Raw genomic sequence first — 14964 nt, forward strand, 5'->3', positions numbered from 1 at the left:
GTCTGCCTCTTGCACAGTACAATCGCATATTGAAATCACGTTTCATGCTTTGGGTTTCCTCATTTCTCTGGACACGGTTGTCATAGAGGATCCGTAAATTCAGAGCACTAGAAAATAACTGCCGAATCGTTGATGCAGTGCAGTGTTCGGTGGACAGAGCGGGGAGGATCATTTGCGTTTGAAAGCTTATTACCAGCTCTCAGCAGGGTGGATAAAGGGGACACACACCCATCTTCACCCCAGTACTGCACACTTTATGCCTTGCTGATATGCAGGCCGACGTTTTCAAATGCTTGAGTACACACACTGATTGAAATTGGGGTTGCATTGAGCACACAAAGATAAAACTGATTTCGCAAAAAGCCAACCATAATCTCACATTTGGCAGCTTCTGAGATTGCAAGACGTTGAACTGGGGGAAAAGCCCCATTTCAAATGCCAGTGTCTGGCTTCAGGTGAAAGGATAAAAAGGGAAAAACACAGCAGATGATGTGAAGAATGGAGGAGTGCAGATTTTTTGGTCCAAATGAACTCAAAAGTTTTGTCAAGTTTTAAATTGTAAGTAGACATGAAATGAGTCATTTTTTTATGGTGTCCAATCTGAAATGAACCTGGTACTGTATATTACTGAAGAGCATCTGAACAACCTTTTTATCAAGTGTAATTTGTCAACAAAACCAAAGTAACCAAAATAACTTGGCTAGTAAATATTTTATTCAGTCATTGCTTGTCCTTCACCTAATCAGCCTGAATGTAGCCAATTATTTTTGAAGGTTTATTTGTTTGTGATCTTTTGTTATAAAGAAATGAGAACTTTATTCTAATGAGAAATTTTAATTTGCATCTCTAACAACAGAACCAAGTCCACAACCTATTTTTTTTTTCCCTTTTTCCGATAATTTGTTACACTCTGAAGTAACAATACCGAAGAAAAAAATGTTCCGCTACTTTGATTTCATTGCAACTTGAAGTGTTTTTATATGAAATCCAAATGATATTAAATCGTGAACCACATATCGAACCAAATCATGAGACAAATATTGCACCATCTCTGGCTTTGTGTGAATAACACAATTTCCCTCCTTTGCAGCTCTCAAATCTCAATAATGTTCATACACTCAAACATGGCGTATTAAGATGCACTGATGCTCTGCACCATCAGATTTGCCAAATAATAACACAAAATTAGATTTTAAAGCTACGGCAAAAGAGCAAGAGTTTCAGCATGTAACAATGTAAATTTTGGTCTATTCCTCACACAAAGCTATCGCATGGCTTCAGAAGACTTACATGCATGCATGAGTCATATGGTCTACTGTTCCAGAATGTTTGTTGTACGTTTTGTCATTTTTACAACTTGATAGTTCCCATTCACTTTCATTGTATGGATATTCTGCTTCGTTTTCGATTAAAAAAAGTCAGGTTTGGAACAATATAAGGGTGAGAAAAGGAATTTATTTTGGGGTGCTGCCCTACGAATATAGTTATCAGTGAAAGGCTTATTCAACCAAAACAAGCACTAATTAAAACCAACAAGGATCATATGGAGGACAAAACTTAATTGTATGTATAAATTGAGGTGTGAGAAGTTACACACCCTCACAATGTGGAAAAACACTATTTTTCTACACATGCTGTGCCATTACATAATTATTTTTAGCCCTTCAGTCAGTCAGTCAGTCAGTACTGAAATCCACCAGCTGGCATGTCTGTCCTCACATATTCCTTAAAAAAATAAATAAAAAAATAAAAAAATATGTATGTATGTATATGTATGTATGTATGTAGGCTATATATATATATATATATATATATATATATATATATATATATATATATATATATAAAACAAATGAAATAAATATGAAAATTGTAAACAAATCAAAAAATTTATCTCATTCATTAGTTTAAAATAAAATCCAAAGTAGTATCTAATAGATGAAGATTGAGTAAGAAGTAAGACATTTGCAGAATGAAAAAAGTAAGAAAGTCTTCTGAAACTAAACATTTTAGATGCTGTGCTTACATAACAGGAAGGTACTAGGAAAAGTATCTATTGTACTTCTTTTGCAACAATTTAATGATGCAGATCCGATTAGATCACCATGTTCTTGTAATATAGCAGATCTTGCATTATCTCATGTCAGAGGAGATGAAAACAGATGCACTTTGATAAAGGTACATCTTGAGATCAAGTCTGAAGGAAAAATACACTCAAAGAAATCAATAACATGTACAGGGAAAATCGTAACATAAGGCATAAAAAGGATCTAGAATTCACTGAGAGAAGATTAAGATTCACAACAAGAAAAAAATATAAAAGAAATAAATAAAAGACATTACTCAAGACATATATATATATATAGCCTATAAAAGAAATTTCTAGATGCCACCAGTTTACCTCATCCAAACTAACTCCATGTTCAAAGGCTTTAGCATCGAGCACAGACATGTTCTGAGGGAGGACGCGTATAGTGAACCAAATCTGCCTCCCCCCGTGCTGTTTTTTTCTCTCCTCAGCCTTTGTCAACTGTGGTTTTGAGGGAAGGGGATGAATATTCGCATAGGGCTGTCTACGTTTTACTTAATCTGGGACCGACTGGCAGTCACACCTCTCTTCAGTCTTCTCCTCACGACAAACGAACGAAATATCCGTCCGGTGTTTCGCGTTTAGTCACAGAGAGATGTCTGAGGATGCGCATCAATACCTTATTCATCCGTTGTCTCTCCACGGAGCCCGTCTTTGAATGTTTTACCCAGAGCATGAATGGAGCTGCTTGAGGATATACGACCTTTTCATCGGTTTTTAGGGAGCAAGGAACCCCTCGACATCTGAACACATGAATTAAAGCGATGAAACGTCTATGACGGGCGTTACGGGACGACTACGCAAAGCCATCGCGGCATATGGTGATTTTTTTCTTTTGTTTAAATTTTCGTCATGTTCTCGTACAGCTTTATATGAGGCAAGTATATCGAAGTATTTATTTCACGATATTTTCGAGCCTAGAAATGTTCGCGCTGGAATAAGGGATAAGTTGGTCACCGTTTTACATAGTCGACAGTCAGATCGGATCTGCTATTTTTTTTTATTTCCAACTGAATACCGAGTTGTGTTGCACTGCGGTAAATCAGAACTCGACGCGCGCTGTCGTCGACGGCTGCCTTTCAAACCTATCATAATAAGCATGCATATGGCATTGTGAGGGGCTGCAATTAATGCATCTCTCTACAGGTGCCTGAACTGGTGCCAGTTTCTGAAAAGAACTGATTTTGTAACCTGCCTGCATTCTAGAAGCTGGTTTGCTGAAGCTTTTCTGATTTCCCCAAGGGAAAAACTAAATACCTCAGGCTTGTGTAAAAGCCTGTAGGAAGCCGTTTAGTTGTAGGAGTTTGGATGCATTAAAACGTGAAGTACTTTATCAAAGTGTCATATTGCAATAAACGACTGCTTAAGGCTTGCATTGTGAAGCGTAGTGTAGAATGTAATATAATATATTTTGAAGGTACATTTGTCTTTGACTGCTTGAAATTAAGGTTTAGATCAAGTTTAGATTTAAAGTTGTTGTTTTTTTTCTTTTGATATTGACTTAAACATCTCAGTGTTTAATGTTTGCTATTTCAGACCTGGTTATATGTTTAAACTGTATTTAAATGTTATATATCTTTATGCCTTACTTTCTGTTTGTTTTTGAACTCACTTTGAGGTCTTTTTTTTTTCAGCTGCATCTTTGTCTATAGGATCAAATCGGACTGCATCATCTAAATGAAGTTACCCAGCCATGCAATGTTCCTGGAAGGCTGTGATTCTGCTTGCATTGGTGTCCATAGCGATCCAATACACAGCAATCAGGACTTTCACAGCCAAGCCTTTTCATATATGTCCTGTTCCTAACCCTTTGAACTGTGGTTTGGGACAGGATGTGGAGTCCTTCGATCGGATGTGTGATGAGTACCCGTATTTTAATTACAATTCCTCCAGGAAGACTCACATCCTCATCTTGGCGACCACCCGTAGTGGCTCCTCTTTCGTTGGACAGTTGTTCAACCAGCACTCAGATGTGTTTTATCTTTTTGAACCGCTCTATCATGTCCAAACGACCTTAATCCCTCACCTTTCTCCCAGCAGATACGCTGTTGAGCGCAGAGTGATGCTGGGAGCCAGTCGTGACCTTCTTAGAAGCTTGTACAACTGCGACTTGTATTTCTTAGAGAGTTACATCAAACCGCAGCCGGCAAACCACACCACGGATAAACTCTTTCGACGAGGAGCCAGCAAAGCCCTCTGCTCTATGCCGGTCTGTGATGCCTTCAGCCCCAATGATGGCAATATAGAAGAGGGCGATTGTGTTCGAAAGTGTGCCTCCCTTAACTTGACCCTAGCTACCGAATCGTGTCGGGAAAGACGCCACGTGGCCATTAAAACAGTGCGTATTCCAGAGGTCAACGATCTTAAGGCACTGATTGAGGACCCTCGGCTTAATCTGAAAGTTATCCAGCTGGTGAGGGACCCGCGTGGAATACTATCTTCGAGGATTGAAACCTTTCGGGACACATACCGCCTATGGCGGATCTGGAGAGCCACAGGCCGTAAACCCTACAACTTGGATTTGACTCAGCTCACAACAGTGTGTGACGACTTCCTGAACTCGGTGTCCACAGGCTTAAGCCGGCCACCGTGGCTTCGAGGACGGTACATGCTGGTGAGATACGAGGACCTGGCCAGGAATCCGCTCCAAAAAACCAAGGAGGTTTATGAATTCCTTGGTCTTTCTTTGGAAAAAAGTGTGGTGGACTGGATACATAACAACACAAGAGGCAATAACGACGTGTCAGCAAAGCATAAGTACGGCACGTTGAGGGACTCGGCGGCCAACGCAGAGAGCTGGAGGTTGAAATTGTCTCATGACATAGTTGATTACACACAAACTGTTTGTCAGCACATTTTAGATGAGCTCGGCTACAAAGCTGTCAACTCCCCCGAGGAGCTGAAAAACATGTCGCTCTCTCTCATTGAGGACAAAACCTTCATACCTTTTTTGTAACAAAGGTAATCATGTGCACGCACAACTATTTTTCTACATTTATATTCTTGCCTTAATGTGATTGACATTTGCACTATGAACCTTTTTTACTTCGGAGACTCCCTCGCAGTCACCCTATGATTTTCTGAACAGCACAAGAACCAAAACACTTAGCTGTAAAGAGATCTCAACTTCACCTTGATTGCAGCGATTGCATTGAGATAGTAATGTTCATTATTTATATATTAGAGCAGAGTACCACACTATTGACAAAGATATTCTGTATGCTGGTCATTGCTTTGACAACAGTGAATGTGAAGATTTTGTTGGTCAAAGAACCCAGACTATTCTCAAGAAAAACATTCTTTAATGTGGGACTGAAATGCTGTCATGTATAATAACAGCCGTGCAATAAAATTGTGAATGTCACAGTCAGACTATTTCTCAGGTTGTTTCTCAGTGTAAAGTCTTGTCTGCCACAGAGTTTTTGGGGTTTAAGCTTGTGTTTGGTTTGCTTTTAGAATGCATAATACATTGGTGCTGTATCCGGGTAAAAAAAAAAAAAAAAAAAATCTAAAGCAAAATAATGCACTTCAGTTTGCTTGCTTTAGGTGGTTAATATGACTTACAAATATATTGTAAAAACCAATTATTGCTGTTACATCACAGGTTTTTGTTATATTTTGCTAAATGCCATGATACTACTTCAGAAAAGTCCAATGCAATCCAAGTTTTTAGAGTGGACAATTTGGTAGTTTAATGTATTTTAGAGATTTTCATATGAAATGCATGAAGTGATTCATTCTTCAGTGGCTGTCCTCATTATCATATCACTAATTTTCATTGATTCAGTGCATATAGATTTGTATTTAGTGGACATGGAAAAAATGTTTGGCTCAATGTATGTGAAAGAGACTTTTGCTATTTTTGAAACCTTAATAAATGTAGAGAAGCATAAATAAGATGTAATCACTTGCAAAACCACTTTTTTCATTTATAGATGAACAGCTTATTTGTTGTTGCTCAGCTTTTTCAACTTAAAAGACAGTTGTGTACATGACTCTTTCTTGGTTGTCACAATGACCTTAATTTGTTTTAATCCTTCATGGATTTTACGTAATCTAGATAATCTGGATTCACATTCAGGTTATTAAACCAGAAGTATTTTTTTAAATCTCATGATTGTCTCAATTGCTAACCCTCGTTCAGTTATAATGGGGAATATTAATGTTCAATCTCCAATTTTAGAATTATGTCAGAGGCATTAGAGAGCATTAAGAGTGTGCGAGGATGAATTATCTTTCATTCCACGAGATTGTCATCAGATATACATGCTCCACAGTCATGCACCATAGAAATTAAAGGGTTAGTTCACCCAAAAATGAAATTTCTGTCATTAATTACTCACCCTCATGTCGTTCCAAACCTGTAAGACCTTTGTTCATCTTTGGAACACAAATTAAGATATTTTTGATAAAATCCGATGGCTCAGTGAGGCCTCCATTGACAGCAAGATGATTAACACTTTCAATGCCCAGAAAGCTACTAAAGGCATATTTAAAACAGTTCATGTGACTACAGTGGTCAACCTTAATGTTATGAATCGACGAGAATACTTTTTTGGTGCCAAAAAACAAAAACAAAATAATGACTTTATTCAACAATATCTAGTGATGGACGATTTCAAAACACTGCTTCATGAAGCTTCGAAGCTTTACAAATCTTTTGTTTCGAATCGGTGGATTGGAGCACGTATCAAATTGCCAAAGTCATGTGATATCAGTAAACGAGGCTTCGAAACGTTTCGAAATTTCAATAGTTTACATGACTTTGGCAGTTTGATACACCCTCCGAACCACTGATTTGAAACAAAAAATTCATGTTTCGAAGCTTCATGAAGCAGTGTTTTAAAATTGCCCATCACTAGATATTGTCATGAAGTCATTTTTTTTTTTTTTTTGTCACACAAAAAGTATTCTCGTCACTTCATAACATTAAGGTTGAACCACTGTAGTCACATGAACTGTTTTAAATACGTCTTTGGTACCTTTTTGGGCATTTGAAAGAGTTAATTATCTATGGAGGCCTCACTGAGCCATCGGATTTTATCAAAAATATCTTAATTTGTGTTGCAAAGATGAACGAAGGTCTTACGGGTGTGGAACGACATGAGGGTGAGTAATTAATGACAGAATTTTCATTTTTGGGTGAACTAACCCTTTAATGTCATACAAGGTACCATTGTCAGACTAAACAATAATTCAAACAATAAACATTAAAGGGTTAGTTCACCCAAAAATTATATTTTTTTATCTTTTAAGATATGCAGGAGAAATGGCCCCCCCTTGTGGTCTGAAAAAAAATGCTAATCATGTATACTTTAGTAATTGGGCTGCATTGTCAAGTCAAGCCACAGCTAGTATACATAAGACTGATGAAGACTACAGTAAACAGCACATTGCAGGACAATACAGCATATAAAAGTATACACAATACACTCGTAACTGCAAGTGAGGCGATGCTCATTAAACTCATAACGAAGCTTCTGTGCTCAAAGTACTTAGCTTATGTATTCAAGTGGAGCTACTAAACTAAAGATTGTGCTCTAAAGTTGTACCTTGAAATGGAGGAAGTACTAGTTAATCAACCTTAATGTTTACAAAGCAGTTGAACCCGTACAACAGTGCGATTATCAATTATGTAGGCTTTAAATAATATCATGAAAATAATTACTGCTCCCAAGCCAGTGATAGCTAGTAATGCCAGAAATATAGTCATAATGCTATATTTGACATTAAGTTGAAACCATAAACTTTTTGTTAGTGCATGGGCTCTGACACATAGATCAGTGGTGCTAATGCAGGGAATATTAGTTCCAATCTTTTGGTCATCTGCCAGTCCATTTTCCCTCATCATTTCCAGTCATCCCTGTCAATAAAAGAGCAAAATTAAAATAAAGAAGTCCCATTTCAATGTGGCATTTGTAATTCAGTCAACATATACGCACTTTCTTGGCAGGTGGCTTATGTTGTGACATGAGTTTTTTAAGTATCACAATTTTCTATTCACATTTAAGCCATTTGTTTGGTGAACTTTTAACTTTTTTCCTTCAAACTTACAAAAGTGCACTAGTAATTGGCTCTGTGAGCCATCTTGCATGATCCTTTGCCAAAAAAGCCACCAATAATTTGGCAGCACCAGTAGACAGATCAGCTAAAAATATGCTAGCTAGAAACTAAAGTTTTAAAACAAGGGTGTTAGGGCTACTTAAAAGCAGATACTCTTGTGTAAATTACCCACTTAAATTTGTCTGTACTATGCTGAGGAAGCTACTTTTCTCAACACATACAGTGATTAGAGAGCAAATTCATGAGAGAATGGGAGGGCCCCAGAGATGTCCAATGGTACGACTTTCAGAGGTCTGCCCCCAAATGTCAAGAAGCAGATTCTGGCATTCTGAGATTATATACATGAACAGCAGCAGATGCTATGTTGAACTTAAAGCGCTCTTCAGAGGATAGCGATTTATCATGCTCCTCACTGAACCTGCTGCCTTTCATTTAAACCACTTATTGTGATTAAGAAAACCATTGAAATCTCTTATTGTGATTAAGATGCAAATATATTTAGGAACAAGAATCAAAGTCATTGCTTTCTCTAGCCGTGGTATACCCTGTATCACCCGAGAGTTATTTGGACCCATTACTGTATACATTATCTATCAGAAGATCCCACTATTTAATATATATTTTATTATATATTTATTTTATTAATACAGTTTTATATTAGAAGCCTATATGTTAGGACAAATAATATTTTGTGACATATGATTTTCATGACAAACAAGACCCCCTTCCTCCAAATCGTGATGCACAATGATTTTATTATTATTCAATAAACAATAAATCTTGTAATGCAAGAAATGTTATTTTGAAATAGCCTACTATTTTAATAGTAAGGTAGCTAATAATGCTAGCATTTATTGCCTTTAATGAATCCTCAATTAAACAAATAATAATAAACTGTATTACATATTTTATTCATTTGTTTTGGCTCAATAGACATTATTCACAGCAGCGCCATCTTTGATTTTTAACTTGCTATTTTTTAGGAATATTATTACAGCGTTCAATTTTATAGCCTAATGCCTTATTAATGAGACAATAAGTGAGGAAGATTCCACTGTTCTCTATCTACATAATAATTCACTATTCTATATTCAAATTATTTCAAGGGTGATTCAGTGTCTGATTATCCGGCATATTAGGCCTACTCTTTTCTCACCTTCCCTGTTGTTGGTAATCTAGGCCTACACCTAAATGTTATCAAGACATTACTCTCAGATGTTATTTTCAAACTTTTATAAGCTACTGATATATTTATGTCATTGAAAAAAAATGTTACCTCAGAAACTGTTCTTCTGGCAGATTGTCTGTCAGTCGCTCGCCAGTTTAAAGGGTTAGTTCACCCAAAAATGAATATTCTGTCATTTATTATTTACCCTCATGCCGTTCCACACCTGTAAGATCTTTGTTAATCTTCGGAACACAAATTAAGATATTTTAGTTGAAATCTGATGGCTTGGTGAGGCCTTCATAGGGAGCAATGACACTTCCTCTCTCAAGATCCATTAATGTACTAAAAACATATTTAAATCAGTTCATGTGAGTACAGTGGTTCATTATTAATATTATAAAGCGACGAGAATAGTTTTGGAGCGCCAAAAAAACAAAATAACGACTTATTTAGTGATGGCCGATTTCAAAACACTGCTTCAGGAAGCTTCGGAGCACAAATGAATCAGTGTGTCGAATCTGCTGTTCGGAGCGCCAAAGTCATGTGATTTCTTTATAACTTTATAATATTAATATTAAACCACTGTACTCACATGAACCGATTTAAATATGTTTTTAGTACCTTTATGGATCTTGAGAGAGGAAGTGTCATTGCTCCCTATGGAGGCCTCACGGAGCCATCGGATTTCAACTAAAATATCTTAATTTGTGTTCTGAAGATGAACGAAGGTCTTACGGGTGTGGAACGGCATGAGGGTGAGTAATAAATTACATTATTTTCATTTTTGGGTGAACTAACCCTTTAACGTTTTTTTTTTCTCACAAATGAGGTTTTCACAACAAAACCTGCCCAATTGCTACTCAAAACTAGCACAATCCCCCCGGTAAAAATTGCATTCCAGGGGGGCAAAATCTGCGTTTTTGGAGGGGTTCCCCTGGTAAATTCGCATTCCAGGAGCTAAATATCATGTCATTTGGGGTCGTTTCAACCAGTGTTAATTTTGATTTAGTTTTAGTCATAGTCTTTTGACTAAAATGGCATTTAGTTTTAGTCATATTTTAATCATTGAAAATTGTAGATTTAGTCGACTAAAATCTAACTTAGGTAAATTGTAATGCATTAAGCAAGTATTTCTCTAACAATACACAGTTGCGATACACTGATATACATCTGATATTCTCCAAACTTATGTTCACTTAAGACAACCAACTATACTTTACTTGCCAAAGCGGACAGTTTTTGACCGTTCAAGTGCAAAGAGACACGAAAGAGAGCTCAATTCAGTACTTGTCATTTCAATTCAGTTTTTGCTTTTAAATGTCTATGTAGTTTTTTATTTCTGTTTTAGTAATTTTAGTACATCAGGTTAAGCTAAAGCTTGGAAACCAGATGAAATAAAATAAGTTTACATTTTTTATATATTTATTTTTTATTTCAGTTAATGTTTATTTCAAGTAATGAAGTGTTTTTAATGGTTTTAGGTTTAGTTAACTCTAATAACCCTTATACTTGTCAAATATATTGAATAATGTGTCAAATAATGTCTTTTCTTCTTGTGACAGAGGATACATTAAATATTAAAATAAAATATTAAATTAAATTGAATTAAATAGAAATTAAATTAAGTTAAATACAGTTTATTGTGTAAACAAAATAACAACAACAATAAATCATAATAATAAAAAAACCCTCCCGAAATACGCCGTGACTCTTATTCTGAAATCTCTGCAATCTGTACTGTAGTTGCAGGCTGCTCATTTAAGTTCAGGTGAGGGATAGTAAAATATGTGTTCTCACAACCGTATAAACATCGTGTAGTAAACATTGTCATAATTCATCAACATTAGCTCATAAGCAATCGCTTGGCATAAATGTGCGCTATTAATTAATTGCGCAGCAGTCTGAAGTGCTGCTGCTGCACGAGCCTTTAGAGCGCGCAAGAGTGCCGCTTTTCCCGCGGTTAGATCAGGACGTTACACTTCAAATCTGTGCATCTTCCATTACAGGACAGCAGTCCTGACTGGATATCTTCCCAAATCGTCCCTCTCTATCATTTTCGTCTCGTTTTTATTTGTTGACGTAGATTTTAGTCATAGTTTTAGTCATTCAAAACCAATTTTTATTTAGTCATCGTATCGTTTTCGGCCGCGAAAAAATGTTGTTGACGAAAATTATTCGTCAACGAAATTAACACTGGTTTCAACCTGCGGACATGAAAAACAACCTGCGGCAACAGTGTTAAAGTAGCCCAGTTACTTGGCAACACTGTCGTGAGCCCATTCATTTTTATTTCAGACAACAAAGTTGAAATTATATGAATAAGCAGTTTATAGAGAATACGAATCTGACGTCACGCCGCATTGAGTTCTGGGTAACTTCTTTGTTTATTCGCCATCTTGACAGGATCGCGCAGCCTTTCCGTTATTGAGTTTAGTGCAGTAATTTGTTTTCTGTCATGATTGTGAAAAATGTCACCATTGTATGTCATTAATGCTGCATCGATAATTGTGATAGTAACTCAGATCATGGTTCTGAGAGAAAACAAGACAGTGAAAAACGTTTTTTCGCCTTTTGTACGTGTAAAAACACCAAGGGAACACCAAGTCGAGGAGGTGACGAGAAGACGCCGGATGGCAAATCTATTCATAATTGCACTGATTAAACCCACTGCTTATCACTCAATAAAAGAATCACATTGCTAAGTGTTTTTGAACGTTTTGATTTCGTTTGGTTTAATAATTAACATTACCTTTGCAAGTCTGACTCTCACTGCGCTCGTGAATTAGCAGAACTTGACGGGGACATTCAAATGCTTAACAAGAAAAACGCTTCATGTGACAAACAAACAATTCTGTATATTTATTGAATCATACTGCGTGGAGATACGCAAATGAGCCCAAAATATGAACGCAACACGTTTATAAAAAGGGTTTCCTCTCGTGTCCTCTCAAGAAAAGGCTTCATGCACTTAAACTGATATTAAAGAGACCAAATTCTATTTACAAATAAAGCACATGCAGAAAAACGGATGAGACCAAAATATAAACTTTCAGGATCACTTAAAATGCAAGCATTTTATACATTTTCTTCATAACGGTTTTATATGAAACTGCTTAGTGTGGTTGTCATTTGTTAAAATAAATATAAAAATACATTGTGTTCGTGTCCGTCTGTCCGCTGAATTTGACCCATAATCTCTGATTCTCCTCATCTGTGATCGTGGAAAAGGGGGATTACAATGACAACAGTTGTAGGCCTACTCAGTATGCTCGTTTAAGCACCATTTAAACGTTTCCAACAAATAAATGAATCGACTTTTCTCAGTGTGTTGATCACATAGATTTATTTGGATATTCATACGATGGCTGAAGCAGTGGTGAGCGTCCAGCGTGCGACACGGTAAACAGATCAACATTGTAAACGAAATTCTACAAAACTTCAGTGAAAATAAATAAATAAATAAATAAAATGATCATGCGACGCGATAAAATAGCTTCTATTCCCTGCAAACGATACCATTAAAAATGTTAACGTTCCACTTAATGGCAGAAACAAAACAAAAGGTAAGCAAGAATCCGTATTAATTTCAGTGCGAGTAATAGAGGGCGATCCTGTCAAAATGGCGGCGCCGCCCCGGCATGCAACGAGGCGTGACGTCGGTTCGTATTCTCTATTTAAAGCTGCAGTCCGCAACTTTTTTGTGTTAAAAATTTACAAAAATTATATAATGAGAATATACAACATGAATCCATTTTCCAAACCGTGTTTTTGTCTTATCCTGAATCATTATGGTACACTTATAATAAGTGTTTATATTCTGACTATTTCAGACCGAACTGGTAGGACTCGCCGCAGAGTATCACAGTAACTGCGTGACTCGCCATAGACAAGCACTGAGAAAAGTAGCTCCGGCTAGAATGTTCCTCTGCAAGACGCGTGCAGTTCTGTTTATTAACCGCTAGAGGGCCAAAAATCGCGGACAGCAGCTTTAAGCGAAATGGTTGGCAACTGTAGGCAATTCTCTTATTGACACAGGTTTACAACTGTTTGTAATTTGTTCCGTTGTAATAATATGCTGTTTTTTCTGTGAATCGATTCTTTCTAACAGCTAATAGGACTTTGTTTCACTTATACAGCGCTTATACACTTATCATTTATGTTAAATCAATGGTAAGTTTTTGCGGCCACGGCTGGTTAGGACAGTAGTTTTCAATCCTGGTCCTGGGAGCACTGCACATTTTGTATGTCGTCTTTATTTAACACACCTGATTCAGATCCTCAGCTGGTTAGCAGAGAGGTCCATGAACGTAACTAAAGCAGACTTTTTTTTTATTTTTTATTGAACATTACAGGGGATACATATATCATAATGATCACTTAAAAGAACAGGATAACAAACTTAAAGTGGAGCAATGCAATAGAATACATTTTCAAACAAGATAGAATAAACAGGGATAGTCTACTAAAAAGATAATGTAATTAACAGAAACATCTAAAAAAAAAAAGCAATATATAATTGGCCACGCCCACACTAGGCTGAGCACGCAAATTTTTACAAACACGGCAACGGTCGGAAATACGACGTTAAAATCTGCTGCATCTTTTTTTTAAAACATAATTCAGAATACATATCAAAATGTAAAAATATGCGCTCTACTCAACTTCTTTTAATTCAGCCAAGAGTTCACGCCATGATGTATCAATCTTCTAATTGTCACACGTCTCCATGTGAAACAAATGTGCAGGGCGGAGTTCACCAAACTTAAATTTCGGAATGTGGTGAAGTTCACATGAGCTTGAATTTCCTTGAATTTGCATGAGTATGAATGGAAGTCAATGGAATGAAAAGTGTAGTGCGTCTGGCCCCTTAAGACGAGGCCTAAAGCAATATACAGTACAAGGAGCCCAAAAAAAGTCAGCACTGGCTGTGGGTTAGGACAAAAACGAATGCCTTTCGACCTTCACAGCTAGCTTTTATCGCTTTATTGTGTTTCGCCTGGTTACGACACGGTGTGAGGTTAAAAAGCCACAAAACAACTTGCCCTTTTATGGTGCATTTACTACTTGATACTAAAATCACTAATGTCCTTGGTTAATATTGTGGAACAATGATGTTGTTGAGCCATGCAATTGTTTTTGAAGATAAAACCCCTGACTGGCTCAATAAATTTTTGTGCTGATTCAGTATGGCTTGAAAAGAACAAGATGGTTTATGAGCACCTGGTTCTGCCCATACTGGACACTTGACATCTAATGCAAACTCTACTGAATAGTGCTTTTTCTGATATGAACAAAAACATGTAACCATTTTATGATGAAAAACCCTATCTTTTCTGTTTAAAAGTTTACCTCTCAGCATTAAAAAAATGCGGATTTTACCATGCGGTCACTTACTTTTATAAACTGCTTATGTAATCCAGATCTAGACTATCAGTGCATATTACTGCATTCAGTGTTACATAAATGATTAAAGCTAAAATGAATAATAGATCAATGGTATTAAAAATATCTCCACCTATTCCAGCACCAGATCATTGCAGGATAGTAATTCTTCTCTTTGCTCGTAATCTTTCGATGGTAAATAAGTGAAATGCATCAAATAAAAAGCAACAACAACAACAAAAAAATACAAAGAACTCATGCA

At 36.6% G+C, this 14964-nt stretch overlaps 1 protein-coding gene across 2 annotated transcripts; it reads left to right on the forward strand.

Moving 5' to 3' along the window:
• Positions 1 to 2409: 2409 nt before the first annotated feature.
• chst1 (carbohydrate (keratan sulfate Gal-6) sulfotransferase 1) lies at positions 2410 to 5464 on the forward strand. Of its 2 annotated transcripts, none has more exons than XM_048159432.1 (2): positions 2410 to 2966; positions 3724 to 5464. In XM_048159432.1, exon 2 carries the CDS (start codon positions 3783 to 3785, stop codon positions 5043 to 5045), a length of 1263 nt encoding a protein of 420 aa, XP_048015389.1. In that variant the 5' UTR covers positions 2410 to 2966; positions 3724 to 3782; the 3' UTR covers positions 5046 to 5464. The 2 variants fall into 2 exon arrangements, with proteins under 2 accessions (XP_048015389.1, XP_048015390.1); XM_048159433.1 differs by having other exon boundaries at positions 2410 to 2910.
• Positions 5465 to 14964: the final 9500 nt, after the last annotated feature.

This window comes from Megalobrama amblycephala, linkage group LG15 (genome assembly GCF_018812025.1).
Source record: "Megalobrama amblycephala isolate DHTTF-2021 linkage group LG15, ASM1881202v1, whole genome shotgun sequence".
Taxonomy (NCBI): Eukaryota; Metazoa; Chordata; class Actinopteri; order Cypriniformes; family Xenocyprididae; genus Megalobrama; species Megalobrama amblycephala.

What these genes read in the sequence shown, in the direction of transcription:
- chst1 (XM_048159432.1), top strand. Translation starts at nt 3,783, where the DNA reads ATGCAATGTTCCTGGAAGGCTGTGATTCTGCTTGCATTGGTGTCCATA.